The sequence below is a fragment of the Rana temporaria genome, chromosome 6, assembly GCF_905171775.1.
Source record: "Rana temporaria chromosome 6, aRanTem1.1, whole genome shotgun sequence".
Classification (NCBI taxonomy): Eukaryota; Metazoa; Chordata; class Amphibia; order Anura; family Ranidae; genus Rana; species Rana temporaria.
Window position 1 is genome coordinate 213,545,035 of NC_053494.1, and position 20,352 is coordinate 213,565,386.

Consider the following 20,352-nt stretch of genomic DNA (forward strand, 5'->3'; position numbering starts at 1 on the left):
ATGTAAAGTCGGATTCGCAGGCGATCGCTCACTGATAAACATCAAGCTGCCACATAATAATGATACATCCATAAAATGTATTTTCTTTTTGGTTAATGTATCAGTGTCGCTCCTGATGGGAGGATCAATGGGATGTGAAGCAGGTGGAAGTGTCGCCGGCGTGCAGAGGGGATCGCTGTGCGGGGTTCATCGCGTCTCCGCTTATCCACATCACACGGGAAAGATTCCCACATTAGTGGGTTAGGATGTCGAATTTCGCCTTTGATGCTGCAAAGATGACATTGCGACACTAAACTCCATTATGATTTGTATAGTATAGATAGTAAATACCGACATCTAACCCCATTGGAAGAAGATTAAAGGGAGACGGTAATGTACATCCGATGGGAACATGATATGTTATTTTTCTCTTTACTTATTAAAATCCCGCTGTAGATCGTCTTGAATCATTTCCTCGTCTGTCACAATTTACAGCAACAGTAATAATATATATTTTTTTAGCTACACTTTGTACCAGTGGCGGTGCGTCCATTAAGGGCGACATGGGCACCACCCCCTCTCTCCTGCCACCCCTCTATCACCATAGATAGAGTCATGCTTTGCATGACTCTATCTATGGTCGCCGCTGACACCCCCTTTTCGCACCTGAATTACAGCGGTGGGGTATTTTTTGGAAGCACCTGATTCGAGCCGTAGGCTCTAATAGGCATCAAAGAAGGTGAACAGCCAGCGCCATGCTGGGCGCTCGCAGTTCACTCAGCTGTGTGTTAGGAAAGCGAATGAATATTCACTTTCGTAACACTTACCCGTCTCTCCGCCAATCGGGTGCTTGGGTCTGTTGCCTGTCACCTGATTGGCTGAAACGACAGGCGCTGTGATTGCGGACACCTATCAGGCGTCCAATCATAGCAGAGGATGGGAAGAGAGGACCGGAGAGGACATCGAGGAGCATGGAGGACATCGCCGCCGTGACAGGATAAGTGCCAGGCGGGCGAGGGATGCACACTGGCAGCATTTGATGGGTACAGTGGCAGCAATTGATGGGCACAGTGGCAGCGTTTGATGGACACAGTGGCAGCGTTTGATGGGCACAGTGGCAGCAATTGATGGGCACAGTGGCAGCGTTTGATGGGCACAGTGGCAGCAATTGATGAGCACAGTGGCAGCGTTTGCTGGGCAAAGTGGCGGCAATTGATGGGTACAGTAGCTGCGTTTGATGGGCACAGTGGCAGCGTTTGATGGGCCCAGTGGCAGCAATTGATGGGCACAGTGGCAGCGTTTGCTGGGCAAAGTGGCGGCAATTGATGGGTACAGTAGCTGCGTTTGATGGGCACAGTGGCAGCGTTTGATGGGCCCAGTGGCAGCAATTGATGGGCACAGTGGCAGCGTTTGCTGGGCAAAGTGGCGGCAATTGATGGGTACAGTAGCTGCGTTTGATGGGCACAGTGGCAGCGTTTGATGGGCACAGTGGTGGCAATTGATGGGTACAGTAGCTGCGTTTGATGGGCACAGTGGCTGCATTTGTTCGCACAGTGACTGCGTTTGATGGTTTTTGTTTTTCAGTTTGTTTGCGCCCCCCACCAGCCACCACTGGTTTGTATGGATAATTAACTATCTAGGAACTCTAATTTAGTGACTTTGTCTAAACTGAGATGATGTCATCAGTCTGCTGCAGGTAGAAGAAAGCATTTCTTCATTCTCTTCTCCTGATTCTAAGATTGCAACATTGTAACTTTGTAGCCAATCACAAGGTAGGAGGTTGCAGGGTCTTTTCATGTGTCAAAAAATACCGCGTTCTGGACGTTCTAATTAGTAAGTCTAGCACTGAATAGACATGTGCAATTTGTTTTGTTCCAAATTCGTTTTTTAGCGACTTTCAACAAATTCATGAATTTTTGGAAAATATCTGAATTAACGAAAACCCGTTTATCTAATTATTCTGAATATTTGTAAGTTAGAAAATTTGTAAATTCAAAGATTCAAAAATCCGGAAATTCGGAAATTTGAAAATTTGAAAATCTGAAATAGTAACTCACTAATAATAACTTATTATTACTATCTATTAAATTATAGGTATTGGAATTTCATTTTGAATATACAAATTGATCCAAAGTTACAAATTATCCAAAATAACGAATGGCGTAGCTAAGCACATGGAACGTAACAAATTAATAATAATAAACAAAAATAATAATAAAAAAAACAGTATTATTATTATTTATTATTGATGCGTTCCATTCCGTGGCCCAGATTCTCAGAGGGCTTACGACGGCACAACGCAATGTACGCCATCGTAAGTCCTAATCTGGGCCGTCGTATCTATACGCCTGATTCTTAGAATCAGTTACGCATAGATATCCATTAGATCCGACAGGCGTAAGGCTCTTACGCTGTCGGATCTTAAATGCATTTTTTTTTCGCCGCTTTTTCGTCGTTTTCCCCGTCGAGTATGCAAATGAGCAAAATATGCGAATTCCCGAACGTACGCGCGGTCGACGCAGTGAAGTTACGACGTTTACGTTAGATTTGCAACGCGTGAAGTTGCCCCTGCTATATGAGGGGCAACCAATGTTAAGTATGGCCGGCGTTCCCGCGTCGAAATTTAAAAATGTACGTTGTTTGCGTAAGTCGTCCGTGAATGGGGCTGGACGGCATTTACGTTCACGTCGAAAGCAATGACGTCCTTGCGACGTCATTTAGCGCAATGCACGTCAGGAAATTTTAGGGACGGCGCATGTGCATTACGTTCGGCGCGGGAACGCGCCTAATTTAAATGCTCCACGCCCCCTACCCGGCTCATTTGAATTAGGCGGGCTTGCGCCGGGTGATTTACATTACGCCGCCGCAACTTTACAGGCAAGTTCTTTGTGAATAAAGCACTTGCCTGTAAAACTTGCGGCGGCATAACGTAAATGACATACGTTACGCCGCCGCAGTTTTACGCCCATCTACGAGAATCTGGGCCCATATGTTTAGATTCGGCGTTCATTATTTTGGATAATTGGTAACTTCGGATAAATTCGTATCCGTTACAAAATTTGAAAGGAAATTCCAATACCTAAAATGTAATAGTTAGTTATCATTTCAGCTTTTCAAATTTTTGGGATTTTTGATTTTATGAATTTTCAAATATTCAAATTTACGGATATTCAGAAAAATGTGTTAACCGGGTTTCTGTTAAAGTGGAGTTTCAACCCAAAAAAAAAAAAAAAAAACATACACAAAAATCCTGCAAAAAAAATAGGATTTTTTTATTTTATTTTTTTACTTACCAGAAAAGGAGGTTGCTATGCAGAAGTTCCTAATCTGCCTCTCCCTAGTCCACGGCAGGTCTTCTTCCTCGTCCTCCTCGCGTTGTCTTTTGGTGAATGGGGGGCGCTGCCTTCTGGGAACTGTGTGTATCCCAAAGAGCAGCCATTCATACAGCGCCACGAGACTCGGAAACGGGCAGTGAATCCGCAAGGCTTTACTGCCTGTTTCCCTTAGTGAGGATGGCGGTTCCCGGGAGCTGCCAGGATCAAGGGATCGGCCTCGGCGGCCGACATCGCGGGCAAGTAGGACAGGTAAGTATAGCTGCTGACTTTTAAAAAAAAAAAAAAATCGCGGGTGGAACCCCACTTTAATTCGGATGTTTATGAATTAAGAAATTTGTCTAAATTTGTTAAAAAAACAAATTCGGAACAAAACTAATTGCACATGTCTAACGACTACTACTATTTTATTCTCTAGGGTGTTTGCTTTCAGAAAATATATACTGCAATCAGGGCCGCCATCAGGGGGGTACAGGCAGTACACCTGTAAGGGGCCCGGATGGCAACCCCCCCCTTTTTTTTTTTTTTATATATTTTTTTTTATTTCGTTTTTTTTATTTTTTTTTTTAAATAAAGGGCCCAAAGGTCCCCAGGGCCCCGGATGGGTCCCCCCCCCCCCTTTTTTGTTTTATATATTTTTTTATATATATTTTTTTCTATTTCTTTTTTTTGTAAGGGGCCCAGAGCAACCCCCGCAATTTGTGGCACCCCCCCCCCCCCCCCGATTCTCTGCTCCAGGGGGCCCATGCCTGAAGCTGTGTAAGGGGCCCCATAATTCCTGATGGCGGCCCTGCCTGCAATGTCTGGGTGTTTTTAAAGTGGTTATAGAGCCCAAACATTTTTTTACCTTAATGCATTCCTTGCATTCACACTCTAGTCTCGCTAACCTTGCTGAGGCAGTGGGAGCCATTGCTTTCCCTCCTGCTGCTGCCAATCAAAGCCAATGAAGATAGAGCGCGATGGGGGGGGGGGGCAAGTCCTGCTATAGGTGCAGAAAGCAAGGCTCTGGAGTGAGCCTGCATGAGTGCCCCCATAAAAAGTGTCTTTTCAGTGGCGGCCCATCCATTAGGGGCACATGGGCGCCGCCTCCTCCATCCATGACTCTTGTGTAGTCGAAGGGAGGGGGCGAGAACAGCACTCCACACCAGGGAGAAAGCCTCCCATTACTGTGTGGAGTTACAGACAGAAGAACAGGAAGTGAGGATTTCTCAGAAGAAATAAGGACTGCACTAAGGTAAAGGAAGCTATTTAGGAAAAAAAATGTGTACCTTTACAACGACTTTAACCACTTAAGGACTGCCTCCTGCACATTTACGTCGGCAGAATGGCATGGCTGGGCACAGGCACTTACCTGCACGTCTCCTTTAAGTGCCCAGCCGTGGGTCGTGCGCGTGCCGCTCGCGACGCGACCCAGTCCGAAGCTCCGTGACCGCTGGACCCGCAGACCCGATCACCGCCGGTGTCCCGCGATCGGTCACCAGAGCTGAAGAACGGGGAGAGGAGAGTGTAAACACACCTTCCCTGTTCTTCTCAGTGGCAGTGTCACTGATCGTCTGTTCCCTGATATAGGGAAAGGCGATCAATGACGTCACACGTCCAGCCCCGCCCGCCTACAGTTAGAAACACAGATGAGGTCACACATAACCCCTTCAGCGCCCCCTAGTGGTTAACTCCTAAACTGCAATTGTCATTTTCACAGTATTCAGTGCATTTTTATAGCAATTTTTGCTGTGAAAATGACAATGGTCCCAAAAATGTGTCATAATTGTCCGATGTGTCCGCATAATGTCGCAGTCACGAAAAAAATCGCTGATCGCCGCCATTAGTAGTAAAAAAAAAATATTAATAAAAATGCAATAAAACTATCCCCTATTTTGCAAACCAATCGATTTTTTTTACCAAAAATACGTAGAAGAATACTTATCGGCCTAAACTCAGGAAAAAAAAAATTATATCTTTTTTGGGGGATTTTTATTATAGCAAAAAGTAAAAAATATATATTTTTTTTCAAAATTGTCGCTCTGTTTTTGTTTATAGCGCAAAAAATAAAAACCGCAGAGGTGATCAAATACCACCAAAAGAAAGCTCTATTTGTGGGAAAAAAAGGACGCCAATTTTGTTTGGGAGCCACATCGCACGACCGCGCAATTCTCAGTTAAAGCGACGCAGTGCCGAATCGCAAAAACTGGCCAGGTCCTTTACCTGCATAAAGGTCCGGGTCTTAAGTGGTTAAGTGTTGATTAAAAGTGATTCCTGCAATATAAAAAGTAAAACCCGTCCACAGAAACAAAGGATACCAAAGAAAATGTTTCCGTCACACCTTACCGCACACATAGACGTTGGCAGAGAGAAGATTCTGCGTCGCGGCGACGGTACCTTTATCATTTTTTATCTATAGCTGTGACTGATGGAGCTTCTCGTCTTTCTCTGCAACGTTCTGCTTGCTGGGACTAAGGTGGACTGGCTTCTTTGAAAATTTACGCTGAAAACTAATTTCCATCCGTTGTGACCTTCGTCACAATGACAGGTTTTATATTGAAATTTATGTTCAGTTGTAGCGCTCGCTTACCTAAAAATGACTCCACTTCCTTTAAAGCCTCCTACACACGATCGGATTTTCCGCGGACAAAGCGTAGGACTTTTGTCCAATGGCCGTTGGCCAGGAACCTGTATTGCCTACAAACGGCAAAGAATTATCGGCCAACAAACACAAAACTGCGTGGTTTTCCAGCTCTTTAGCGCCACCCTGGTGAGCATTACTTTCGAGCATGCGTGCGGACTTGTCTACACACGATCGGATAATCTGACAACACACATTTGTGGCAAATGGGAGGAAGTTTTTCCTTTTATTAAAAAAAAATGGATTAAAAAATACATGCCACAGCAGATCAGAACAGACAGAAGAGTGCTTAGTCATAGCTACGCGTTTCACACTAACAAACAGTACTTAGTCATAGCTAACACATTTGTTGGCGGACAATTTTAAAGCATGCTATCCCACATTTGTCCACGGAAATAACGACAACAATTGTCCGACGGAGCATCCAAACAACAGCCTGTCATCACACAAGGTGATAATCCAATCATGTGTATGAAGCTTAACTACTTGCTGACCTGCCGCCATCATTCTACGGCGGCAGGTTGGCTCTCCTTCGCGAGAGCCCGTCATACTACGTCGGCTCTCTCGCAGGCTACCAGGGGCAGGCGCGCGACCCCCCGCTCGCCCCTGACTCCCGTGCGTGTGCCCGGTGGGCGCGATCGCCTCCGGGCACACGCGATTGCTCGTTACAGAGCGGGGACCGGGAGCTGTGTGTGTAAACACACAGCTTCCCAGTCCTGTCAGGGAGAGAAATGCTGATCTTCTGTTCATACAATGTATGAACAGAAGATCAGTCATTTCCCCCAGTCAGTCCCACCCCCCCTACAGTTAGAACACACCCAGGGAACATACTTAACCCCTTCCCCGCCCCCTAGTGTTAACCACTTTACTGTCAGTGGCATTTTTATAGTAATCAATGCATTTTTGTAGCACTGATCGCTATAAAAATTCCAATGGTCCCAAAAATGTGTCAAAAGTGTCCGAAGTGTCTGCCATAATGTTGCAGTACCGAAAAAAAACGATGATCACCGCCATTACTAGTAAAAAAAAAATATTAATAAAAATGCCATAAAAATAGCCCCTATTTTGTAAACGCTATAACTTTTGCGCAAACCAATCAATAAACGCTTATTGTGATTTTTTTTACAAAAAATATGTAGAAGAATACGTATCGGCCTAAACTGAGGAAAGAAAAAAAAATTTTATATATATTTTTGGGGGATATTTATTATAGCAAAAAGTAAAAAATATATATTTTTTTCTAAATTGACGCTCTATTTTTGTTTATAGCGCAAAAAAATGAAAAACCGCAGAGGTGATCAAATACCACCAAAAGAAATCTCTATTTGTGGGAAAAAAAAGACGCCAATTTTGTTTGGGAGCCACGTCGCACGACCGCGCAATTGTCAGTTAAAGCGACGCAGTGCCGAATCGCAAAAAGTGCTCTGGTCTTTGACCAGCAATATGGTCCGGGGGTTAAGTGGTTAAAAAAAATGGATTAAAAAATACATGCCACGACAGATCAGAACAGACAGAAAACTGACGCGTTTCACACTAACAAACAGTGCTTAGTCATAGCTAACACATTTGTTGGCGGACAATTTTAAAGCATGCTATTCCACATTTGTCCACGGAAATAACGACAACAATTGTCCGATGGAGCATGCAAACAACAGCCTGTCATCACACAAGGTGATAATCCAGAGTAAGGCACACTACTGCAGTCGCTCCGACTTCAAAAAAGGTTCCTGTACTACTTCAATCCGACTTGTAGGCGACTTGTAGGCAACTTGTACCCATTGATTTCAATGGAAGTCGCCACAGAAGTCGGATCACTGTCTTAACAGAAGCAACAATACAGGAAGAGAACATACATTTCTCAGGCAAACCCCTCCCTCCCCCCTCCCTCCCACAGAGCTGATGGTTGTTTGATTGCCCACTGGAAAGCCTCCTGTCAGAGGCGTCCCTAGGGGGGGCCAGAGGGGGCCCTGACCCCCCCCCCCCCCAACATCATGCTGTGCCCCACCATGCCCCCCCCCCAAAAAAAAAATATATATATATTTTTTTGCAATTTTTGTATTTTGCTCCCCGAGAGGGAGAGCGTCCCCAGTCAGCTCTGCGGGGGATTCCTCCCCCTCCCTCTGCTCGCCGACACTGCATAATGCGAGCGCTCACACAACCAGATATTCTAGCCTGGACCGTGTTTAAGTGTGTGCACTGCAGACTGCAGTACACTGTAATCACTGAACTACATTATCTCCATCCCTTCTCTCCCCCCCCATCTGTCTCCCTCCCCCTCTCCTGTTCTTTCAAAACATTCACAATTTACTTTCACTTTCAGTTAGGCAGATAATATACGGTGCAAATTTCTTTCCTGCATCCCCAGATTGCAGGAAAGAAACTTGCATGATTCCCCCATCAACAGACAGTGGTGACAGGGGAATATCCCTCCTGCCCAGCAATTGTATTCCCCCGACAAACAGTGATTATCACCAGTGGCTATACAGCAACCACTAGTGATAATTATAAGAGAATCTGCTCATTAATGGTTCAAATCTCAGCCAGTTTCTGCTGAACCAGCTGAGATTTAAACTGTCTATGGCTGGTCTTAGCTCTTAGGCAGCCCATACATTGATTAGCACTGTGGAGTGTCGGCTTCCTGGCGTGATCGGGCATGTGGGATTTCAAACACACCCGAGCCCATCTCTATTGGTTGTAGACAGTTGAGCTCCCTGCAGGTTGCTTAGCAGCAGTGGACCCTTCTCTGACATGCTGATCGTGATGCAATCCAGGTGATGCTCTTAGTCAAATCCTAGTCATAAATATCAGTGATTTTATTGATCAAAGCCCACACTTTACAGGCATAGAGCCCACATGGCTGCTGAACATACGGTTGATTATATTTATGTGGTTGTACTCTTGATGCTAATAAATACTGTGTTTATTAGATCTGACTGGGAGCATCACCTGGATCACATGCCCATCAGCATGTCAACAGAGAAGGTTATTACTGCTGCTAGGTGACCAGCTGGGGGCTCGGCTCTCTATAACCATTAGTGCCAGCCTTCCCCTGCATGCACCCATAATGTCACCAGCACTAGGTCCTAATAGACTGCCGCCGCTGCCAAGGAGACAGACGCCAGACCAGCGCTGTAAATAGCAGGGACTGGACAGCTGGGGATCCCCACTGTGGCAGAACACCAGGGCCCGGTGGCAAGACAACCTTTGCAACAATGATAGTTCTCCCACTGCTTTGGACCCTTATATTTTTTTGGTGTGCTGGTGACATATATCTCTTGTTTTCTGCCACCCTGGGGGGCCCCAGTATAGTAGGAAGGGAGCTCACTGCAGAACATGTGAAAGGGCCCATAGTGGGATCGTAGTAAAGGGCCCCAGGATATATATATATATATATATAATTGCATTTTATAGTTGGCCCCCCTACTTTTGTCCCTGTCCCCTCATGTGCCCCCCCTAAATATGAAAGCTGGAGACGCCACTGCCTCCTGTCCTGGAGGCAACTTGAAGTTGCCTTGTAAGTTGCCTCATGTTGCGCTGTGATTCATACTCAAGTCGTGTCCAAGTTGCCTCTCAAAGTCGTGCCAGAAGTCGTGTTGCCCCGGTGTGAATGGAGTCTAATACAAGCTGTACACTCACTACTTTACATTGTAGCAAAGTGTCATTTCTTCAATGTTGTCACATGAAAAGATAAAGGAAAATATTTACAAAAATGTGACTGAGGGGGTGTACTTACTTTTGTGAAATACTGTATATGTGTGTATATATATCTACTGTATATATATATATATATATATATATATATATATATATATATATATATATATGTATATGTATGTAGATACAGACGTAAAATGTAATGCTTGGCGGAGACTTAGAACGACGCACTCACATAACATCTCTGATGCCGGCAAGGACTTCAGTTTGGAGTGTAAAGATTTGCACAGACAGAAAGCACATAGAATAACATATGGTGGAATCAATTGAGGGAGCCGACCAAGTCTGCTAATTTTTCTAAACTTGTAACTTATGAGAGGCCAGCATATGCTGCCTTGTACACACCTGTTGTGCCAAGCCTTCTAGTGGCCCTTTAAGGCTGTTTCCACAGATGGACCTCTGCGGAACTTGTGCTGTTACTCCATTATCATTATTCTCTTTCACAAGGAAAATCTGTTTGCTTTCAGGAGCTTCAGAAAATAAATCTCTAATGACAGCAGTTTTTTTTTGTATATATATATATATACATACACTATATTACCAAAAGTATTGGGACGCCTGCCTTTACACACACACACATGAACTTTAATGGCATCCCAGTCTTAGTCCATAGGGTTCAATATTGAGTTGGCCCCGCCCTTTGCAGCTATAACAGCCAGTGTTGCCAACCTACCAGATTGAAATTTACTGGCACGACACCCGAAATTTACTGGTGCAACCAAGTTTTTACTGGCATTTCACAAAAGTTACTTAATTACATTTTTAGGTGCAAATTTCAGCATTTAGGCTACAAGCAAGTACACTAGGCAAGTAGCAATGGGGCAGATTCAGGTACCTGCGTGCCTAGTTACGGCGGCGCAGCGTATTGTATTTACGCTACGCCGACGCAACTTACAGGAGCAAGTGCAGTATTCACAAAGCACTTGCTCCGTAAGTTGCGGCGGCATAGCGTAAATGGGGCCGGCTTAAGCCCGCGTAATTCAAATGTGGAAGGGGGGCGTGTTTTATGCTAATGTGTGATAACCTGACGTGATTGACGTGTTTTACGAACGACGCATGCGCCGTCCGTGTACATATCCCAGTGTGCATTGCTCTCAAGTACGCCACAACGACGTATTGGTTTCGACGTGAACGTAAATTACATCCAGCCCTATTCGTGAACGACTTACGCAAACAACGTAAAAAATTCAAATTTCGAAGCGGGAACGACGTCCATACTTAACATTGGCTGCGCCTCCTAATAGCAGGAGCAACGTTACGCCGAAAAAGCATTACGCAAGCGACGTAAAAAACTACCGCCGGGCGCACGTACATTCGTGAATCGACGTAACTAGGTCATTTGCATATTCTACGCCGAAAACAACGGAAGCGCCCCTAGCGGTCAACGGAATATTGCACACAATTATACGCCGCCGCATTCAAGTTACGTCGGCGGAGGAAGCCTATTTTTTAAGCGTATCTGTCTTTGAGAATCGGCGTAAAGATACGCCGATTTCAAATTACGGCGGCGTATCTGGAGATACGCCGCCGTAAAAGCTACCTGAATCTGCCCCACTGTGATTAAAGGTAGATATTAAGGTAAAAAAACATATTTTTATTATTTTCCATATAAGGGCAAATTATTTAGTCACATCACCCCCTGCCTCCATCCCGCTCTGCCACCAACACCCCCTGCCTTCAACCCCCTCTGTGGTGCCACCAACAACCCCTGTCTCCATCCCCCACCCAATGCGGTGCCACCATCATGCCCTGCCTCCAATCACCCCCTGCCACTAACACCCCCTGCCTCCAATCTTCATGTGCAGTTCCAAGCCAAACCGATCTCGGCTATTTTTACTGGCACATTCCCGCAACCACGACCATTTACGAACAGGGGAAAAAAGTGCCCGTTTTAACGAACTGTCTGAAAAAATACAGACGGTTGGCAACACTGATAACAGCTTCAACTCTTCTGAGAAGACCGTCCACAAGGTTTAGGAATGTGTCTATGGGAATGTTTGACCATTCTTCCAGAAGAGCATTTGTGAGGTCAGGCACTGGTAATGGACGAGAAGACCTGGCTCGTAGTCTCTGCTCTTATTCATTCAAAAGGTGTTCTATAAGGTTGAGGTCAGGATTCTGTGCAGACCAATCAAGGTCCTCCACCCCAAACTCGCTTATCCATGTCTTTATGGACCGTGTATTGTGCACTGGGGTGCAGTCATGTTGGAACAGGAAGGGGCCGTCTCCAAACTGTTCTCACAATGGTGGGAACATGAAATTGTCCAGAATGTCTTGGTATGGTGACACCTTAAAGGTTCGCACACAGGATCCAATTTCATGACCATGATTGTCTGATGAACGTGTTGTACGCTCCATTAGGCAATTATTGGCTAAATTAACGACAACAAAAGTTGGCTCTTCACGCTTACCTATTGTTGGGCAATAAATCTGTTATGTTTATCCGATCGTGTGTACGCAAGTCCATCCAACTAATATACAAAGTACAAACACGCATTCCCAGAACCAATGCTAAACATCAGACAACAATAGCAGAAGTTGCCCAAAGGGTGGCAGTAAAGAGTTGAAAACCAACGTGATTTGGTGTATGCTGGCTGAAAATGTTCTGCCGTGTGTATGCAGAACAAGTTCACAGCCAGCGCCCTTTGGACTGCAGAAGGGGAGGTGTTCTGTAATGCCAACACAGTTACTATGCAAGGGTGACAACTAGGGTGACCACATTTCCAAACTACCATTCAGGGACACCCCCCCTTCCCAAAAATCAGCTGGTGCTGTAACGGATCGCAGCACTGTGATTGGACACAAGAGGCGGGATTTATGATTTCTCCAATCACAAGCAGGGGGCGGGGATTGTGCTCCTCCAGGCATTCCCGACCAGGACAAGTACTGTCAGTGAGTAAAGCGGTGATGTGGCGGCCTTTTTTGGGGGCATCAGATTGGCCCGGGAGGTAGCTGTGTCATTTTCATTCCTGGAATGAAGGTACCCGGGACAGACCTGCAAAATGCCGGACTGTCCCGGGCAATCCGGGACACGTGGTCACCCAAGTGACAACAATGCCCCTCCTTTAATACATTGCGGTGTGTGAGCATTTTCATCCGATTCCTTGGACAGGAAGTCTGTTACTGATGGGATCACCAGGTGAAATAATTGAAAATTAAAAGCCTGAAAAAAAGAATATGGCCCGGATTCACAAAGCACTCACGCCAACGTATCTCGAGATTCGCCGCGTAAGTGTAAATATGCGCCGTCGTATCTGTGCGCCGTGCCCATAAACTGAGATACGCCTGAAAATAGGCTTCATCCGACCGACGTAACTTTCCTACGCCGGCGTACCGTGGGCGCATATTTACGCTGGCCGCAAGTGGCACTTCCATTGATTTCCTATTCAAATATGGAAATGAGGGAGATACGCCGATTCACGGACGTACTTGCGCCCGGCGCATAATATACACGGTTTGCGTAAGTCGTACGTCCGGCGTAAAGTTATTCCCCAATGATGAGGCGCAACTCATGCTAAGGTATGGACCAGGGAACACAGCCGTCGTATTTTACGTTGTTTACGTAGTACGTGAATATGACTAGGCATAGGTTACGTTCACGTCGTAGGCAGTGATCCGTCGTATCTTAGGGAGTAGTTCCGATGTGATTCTGAGCATGCGCACTGGGATACGTCCACGGGACGGCGCATGCGGCGTTCGTTTTAAGTACTTGTATGGCACTCGGCCCATCATTTGCATGGGGTCACGTCTCATTAGCATGGCTCACGCCCACTTCCACCTACGACGGCTTACGTAGAGGGAACCCAGCGCAGTTTGGGAGGCAAGTGCTTTGTGAATTCGGTGCTTGCCTCTCTGCGCTACGTCGGCGTAGCGTATATTAGATACGCTACGCCGGCATAAATATGCGCCAATGTATGTGAATCTGGGCCTATGAGTTTAGCCATGAGATAGAGTTACTGATAATCTGCCTTCTAGTACATTTGTGTTCTTGGCTTTCCATAAACACATTGGCATGTAGTTCAGATAGCCAGGATGTAGCGTTTTCATATCGAGGAGTCAGAACACTCTATTTTGTTTTCCTTTCCTCGGAGTACTTAAAAGGCAGAGGCAGTTCCTGCTGAAGCGCGTCGGGAAATCAGCTGTAGCATATCCCTCTGTGATATGAAGATTGCTTACGTTGTCTGATTGGTGGGAACAAGACCTTGTTAGGTCGAAATGTGTCTGCGCCGTGCCCATAAACTGAGATACGCCTGAAAATAGGCTTCATCTGACCGACGTAACTTTCCTACGCCGGTGTATCGTATAGCGCATATTTATGCTGGCCGCAAGTGGCACTTCCATTGATTTCCTATTTAAATATGGAAATGAGGGAGATACGTCGATTCACAAACGTACTTTGCGTAAGTCGTACGTCCAGCGTAAAGTTATTCCCCATAGATGAGGCGCAACTCATGCTATGGTATGGACCAGGGAACACAGCCGTTGCATTTTACGTTGTTTACGTAGTACGTGAATATGACTAGGCATAGGTTACGTTCACGTCGTAGGCAGTGATCCGTCGTATCTTAGGGAGTAGTTCCGATGTGATTCTGAGCATGCGCACTGGGATACGTCCACGGGACGGCGCATGCCCCATTCGTTTTAAGTACTTGTATGGCACTCGGCCCATCATTTGCATGGGGTCACGCCTCATTAGCATGGCTCACGCCCACTTCCACCTACGACGGCTTACGTAGAGGGAACCCAGCGCAGTTTGGGAGGCAAGTGCTTTGTGAATTCAGTGCTTGCCTCTCTGCGCTACGTCGGCGTAGCGTATATTAGATACGCTACGCCGGCATAAATATGCGCCAATGTATGTGAATCTGGGCCTATGAGTTTAGCCATGAGATAGAGTTACTGATAAGCTGCCTTCTAGTACATTTGTGTTCTTGGCTTTCCATAAACACATTGGCATGTAGTTCAGATAGCCAGGATGTAGCGTTTTCATATCGAGGAGTCAGAACACTCTATTTTGTTCTCCTTTACTTGGAGTACTTAAAAGGCAGAGGCAGTTCCTGCTGAAGCGCGTCGGGCAATCAGTTGTAGCATATCCCTCTGTGATATGAAGATTGCTTACGTTGTCTGATTGGTGGGAACAAGACCTTGTTAGGTCGAAATGTGTCTGTAAACGCGGACCGGTTGTCTTTTATATTTTGCCGAGATGGGAATTAAAAGTGACATGTTAAGCTATCCAGACAGATGTGCTGATCCACCTTTTTTTTTCCCCTGGATTTAAGTCATCTGATTATGTAGAAGGACAAGGAAGGAGCTGCTACTGAACTGATTGTTCCTTTTAGCAAATGTCTATAGTGTGCAAAGGGAAACAAATAAAGAAAAATAGTGATTTGTTTAGGAAAACTGCAACATGGAATCAACTAAAAAGAGTGATCCTCAGGGATGGTTAGATAGATACAGTGGAACCTCGGATTACGAGCATAACCCATTCCAGGAGAATTTTTGTGATCCAAAGTACTCGCATATCAAAGTGAGTTTTCCCATTGAAGTCAAAGGAAACGAAAATAATTTGTTCTTCATTGACTTCAATGGCATGCAATACCGCGTGCGGCCAGAGGCGGGGGGAAACGGCCAAAAAGACCCGAGGTCATCTCGGCTGACCTAGGCAAACCTCGGAAAGACTTTGGCCCAGATTCAAGAAGCACTTGCGCCCGCGCAACCATAGGTTGCGCGGCGCAAGGGCTTACTTGCTCCGGTGTAACGAGTGCTCCTGATTCAGGAACCTCGTTACACCGACTGCAGCCTAGGATGTGACAGACATAAGCCTCCTTATGCCTTCACATCCCAGGCTGCATTCTTGCGTTGGCCGCTAGGGGGCGCGGCCATTGTGATCGGCGTATAGTATGCAAATTGCATACTACCACCGATTCACAAAAGTTGCGCGGGCCCTGGGCACGCAAGGTACGGAGTTTCCGTACGGCGACTTTAGCGCAAGGTTGCTCCTGCTATAGCAGGGGCAACCTATGCTAAAGTATAGCTGCGCTTCCCGCTCGTGAAATTTGAATTTCACGTTGTTTACGTAAGTGATTCGTGAATGGCGCTGGACGCCATTCACGTTCACTTAGAAGCAAATGACGTCCTTGCGACGTCATTTGCCGCAATGCACGTCGGGAAAGTTTCCCGACGGAGCATGCGCTGTTCGCTCGGCGCGGGAGCGCACCTAATTTAAATGATTCCCGCCCCCGGCGGGATCATTTACATTAGGCAGCCTTACGCCCGGCTGTTTAGCATATCGAAATATTTGCGTGGGCGCAGAGAAAAATCTTTGCTCTTTGCCCACGCAAATATTGCTCCATTCTACCTGAATCTGGGCCTTTGTTCCCAAGATTTGCCGAGGTCAGCAGAGGTGTCCTCGGGCCTTTCCGTGCATTTCTGAACGGCGCCGATCGGTGATGTTGGGCTTGGCTTGGCTTGGCTCCGGCACCCCCCCACCTCAGGCCAAACGCGGTACTGCACACCGCTTTGGACTGAATCGTGCTTGTTTTGCGAGACAACGCTCGCGAACAGAGTTACGATTTTTAAAAATACATTGCTCATATTGCAAAACACTCGTGAACCGCGTTACTCGCAATCCGAGGTTCCGCTGTATCAGGGCTGCATGAGGAAGAGTCTCTAGGTTGATAAAGGAATATCTACACCCATCAGCTATAACTTTATGACCACCCACCTAATATTCAGTAGGTCCCCCTTTTGACACCAAAACAGCCCTGGCCCAATGAGGCATGGACTGGGCCCCGAGCAATGGCCTCCGCCACATAAATACCGCTCCCCAGCATGCTCCGCGAGGGAAAACTCCTCTAGTTGACTTCTGGGGAGAAGTGGCTCCGCCTGGACCCCTCTGGCGCCACCTGCCACCCAGAGATAATGGAGAAAGTGGTGGTAAATCAGCTGCAACAGCATCTGGATACCCACAACCTACTTGATCCATTTCAGTCCGGGTTCCGCCCCGGACACGGGACAGAAACGGCCTTACTGAAAATATGGGACGATGCGCTCGAGGCCGCAGACGAAGGAGAATCGTGTCTCCTGGTTCTGCTGGACCTAAGCGCAGCCTTCGACACAGTAGACCATAAATTGCTACTGAGACGACTCATAGAAGTCGCCGGAGTCACAGAAGACGCTTTACCATGGTTCTCCTCTTTTCTCGGAAACCGATCACAAACAGTGAAACTGGGATCTTTCACGTCAGAAAAACGCACGGTACCTTGCGGGGTCCCCCAAGGATCCCCCCTATCACCGGTGCTGTTTAATATCTATCTTCGTCCTCTCTTTGATATTATCAGTAGCCAAGAACTACTTTATCACTCTTATGCAGACGACACGCAATTGTATTTTCGCATCTGCCACAAAAAGGATCATCATCTCAGATTAGAGAAATGTCTCTCTTCAATAGAAAACTGGATGACTAAGAGTTATCTCAAACTCAATAGCGCTAAAACAGAACTGTTCATCTTCGATGCCAGTCGGAAGAGACTACCAGTAACAAACTGGACACCATCGCCCATTCTGGGTCAAATCATCGCCCCTAGCTCCAAAGTCAAAAGTTTAGGAGTCACGTTTGACACCTTCATGACTATGGACGCACAAATAGGGTCAGTAGTCAGCGGGGCCCACCATTTGATGCGCCTACTACGCAGACTCATTCCATTCATCCCCAAAGAAGACGTAGCAGTCGTGGTGGGAACAATCGTGAATTCCAGACTGGACTATGCAAATGCCCTTTACCTCGGGCTCCCCAAGTACCAAATCGCTCGTCTTCAAGTCGTACAGAATACGGCCGCTAGACTTGTGACTGGGAAAAAATCTTGGGAATCAATCTCACCTTCACTGAGATCCCTTCACTGGTTGCCAGTGAAAGACAGAATTGCATTCAAAGCACTCTGCCTGACACATAAGTGCATCCATGGGAAGGCTCCTAGATACCTATGCGACAAGATCAAACCGCACAATTGCAACCGCACTCTGCGTTCCACCGACCAAAAATTGGTCATGGTTCCTAAAACCAAATACAAATCTAAAGGAGAAAGAAGGTTTGCTTTCCAGGGCCCCAGGCTTTGGAATGCTTTACCAACCAGCATTCGGTTGGAGCAAAACCACCTGTCGTTCAGAAGGCAGATCAAGACCCTGCTTTTCTGATGGCATGAGACACAAACAACCAGCGCCCAGAGGCGATTCAGTTCGCATGTGCCGCGCTATATAAATTTTTCATTCATTCATTCATTCAGAGATGAAACTGCATCTCTGGAGCACAGAATGACCCACGGGACAGTTCAGGGTTGGCGACAGCCGAAATTTAGCGAATCAATATAGATGAGAGCAAATAACTCTCTCACCCCCCAAGTAAATTTAATATAGCACCTGTACTGAAAAGTACACAGGCGCTACAGAAAATTAATAAAAATAATTGAAAAGAAGAGGGGAGGAGCCTAATGCAGAGGTAGGCCAATGAGAAGGGAGTTACAATAGTCAAGGCAAGAGAAAACAAGGGAGTGAATGAGGAGCTTGGCGGTTTCATTGGTTAAAAAGGGGCACATTTTTAAGATGTTACGGAGGTGAAGTCTACATGATTTGGACAGTGTTTGGATTTGGCACTGAAAGAACAGGTCAGATTATACCTAGTACCCTGGCATGTGGGGAGGGACTGATCGTTGTATTATTCAGGGAAGGGGACACGGGCCGGAGGGAATATTATGAGCTCAGTTTTAGAAAAATGTAGTTTGATTAAGTAGTGTGACATCCATGCCGATATCTCATAATCTCTGTTGTCAGCTGCATAAGGGGCTTGTAGAGGTTGGGGTGGAGAACGAGCAGCACACAGATCTTCCTAGTGAATCAGCACAAGTCTTGGCCATTGCAGCACAGCCAGAAAACTGACCACACTGGGATGGATGTGCTTCCTTACCTAGCCTGGTCAGTTTGAAATAGGATAGCACAGTGATGGCAAACCTTGGCACCCCAGATGTTTTGGAACTACATTTCCCATGATGCTCAACTACACTGTTAGAAATGTAGTTCCAAAACATTTGGGGTGCCAAGGTTTGCCATCCCTGGGATATCAGGTGGATCTGGCAGGATCACCAGGTAATTCACACAAAGAACAGGGTCTTTCCGAGGTTTGCCGAGGTCAGCTGAGCTGTCCTCGGGCCTTTCCGTGTGTTTCCGAGGCTCTCTGGTGCCCCCACCTCTGGCCGCATGCGGTATTGCATGCCATTGAAGTCAATGTGGAACTAATTATTTTAGTTTCCATTGACTTCAATGGGGAAACTCGCTTCGATATGCGAGTATTTTGGATTACGCTCATTCTCCTGGAACGGATTATGCTCGTAATCCAAGGTTCCACTGTGCATGGATCAACAGACACCGATCAGGAATATGAAATGTTTGGGTAACATATTCTTTAATAGTAGGTCCTCTTTAAGGAAAAGTGGTTCTTCTTATTTCGCAAAAGTTGCCACGTTATCCCTAACTCTACAAACTTAGAAACCTTTTTGCTGCAGTAAGGTGAAGTACTTTGTGATTGTTTGCCAGTATTTTATGGGCCGGCCACTATTCTGCTGAACTTTAGAACTTGTACAACAGTTTTATCTCCCCGGGGGTTTAATAAGTATGATTTATTTAGAAATATGAAGCCATCTCCTCCACCATTACCGCACTGTGCCACCGGCAACATAACCGGCAAGGGCACATAATGTAATGCCAACGAGTCGTACGTTAAAGGAATCACCAGGGGGATTCAATTCAGGGAAAGTAGACAATATTGTCCGTAATGATACTACTTGTGTTGATGCCAATAGCAAGAGATATTATCATTGACCTTGCTTGTTTGCTTACACGAGTGCCTGTCAATTGCCTCTTTGTCTCCTCTCTAGAATCTGATGTGGCGGACTTTGATGGCAGAAGCTCGCTCCTCTACAGGTTCAATCAGAAACTGATGACCACATATAAAGATGTCATCTCCCTGAAGTTCAAGAGCATGCAGAGTGATGGAGTATTATTTCACGGTGAAGGACAGCGAGGGGATTATATAACGCTGGAGCTACAGAAAGGGAGATTGTCTCTCTCCATTAACCTCGGTACGCATTTTTCTCAATTAATTTGTTTGTGAAAATTACTACTCCAGTTTTTTTTTTTTTATTAATGTTCATCATCAGCGCGTGCGCAGTTGGGGTGCCAGGTGTGCCTGGGCACACCCTAATCATCCCAGGCGCCAGTGCCATTCAGTGTTCAGAAGTGTAGGGGGGCACATGAGCCATGGGGCAAGGGGGACCCACTGTGCCGTGTCACGCACTACATCCTCCCTCCCTCTCTCTCACCCCCCTCTCTCTCTTGCCCCCCCTCTCTAAGCCCTCTCTCTCATCCCTCTCTCTTTCTCACCCTCCTCTCTCCCTTACTCTCTCAACCTTCCTCTCTCTCTCACCCCGACTCTCATTTGCCCCTCTTGTTCTCACCCCCCTCTCAACCCCCTCTCTTTCACTCCCCTCCCTCTCTCTCTCTCTTGCCCCCCTCTCTCTCTAACCCCTCTTTCTCATCCCTCTCTCTTTCTTACCCTCCTCTCTCCCTTTCTCTCTCAACCTTCCTCTCTCTCTCACCCCAACTCTCTCTTGCCCCTTTTTTCTCCCCCCCCTCTCAACCCCCCTCTCTCCCCCCTCTGTT

The 20,352-nt window shown here is 46.4% G+C and overlaps 1 protein-coding gene across 1 annotated transcript in view; it reads left to right on the forward strand.

Annotated features, from left to right (window-relative positions):
* CNTNAP5 (contactin associated protein family member 5) overlaps positions 1–20,352 on the forward strand; it is a 373,233-nt gene that overhangs the window by 94,999 nt on the left and 257,882 nt on the right. The window contains exon 4 of the mRNA XM_040358233.1: positions 19,569–19,772. Within this exon, the coding sequence (XP_040214167.1) occupies positions 19,569–19,772 (204 nt within the window). The remainder of the gene's footprint in view (positions 1–19,568; positions 19,773–20,352) is intronic.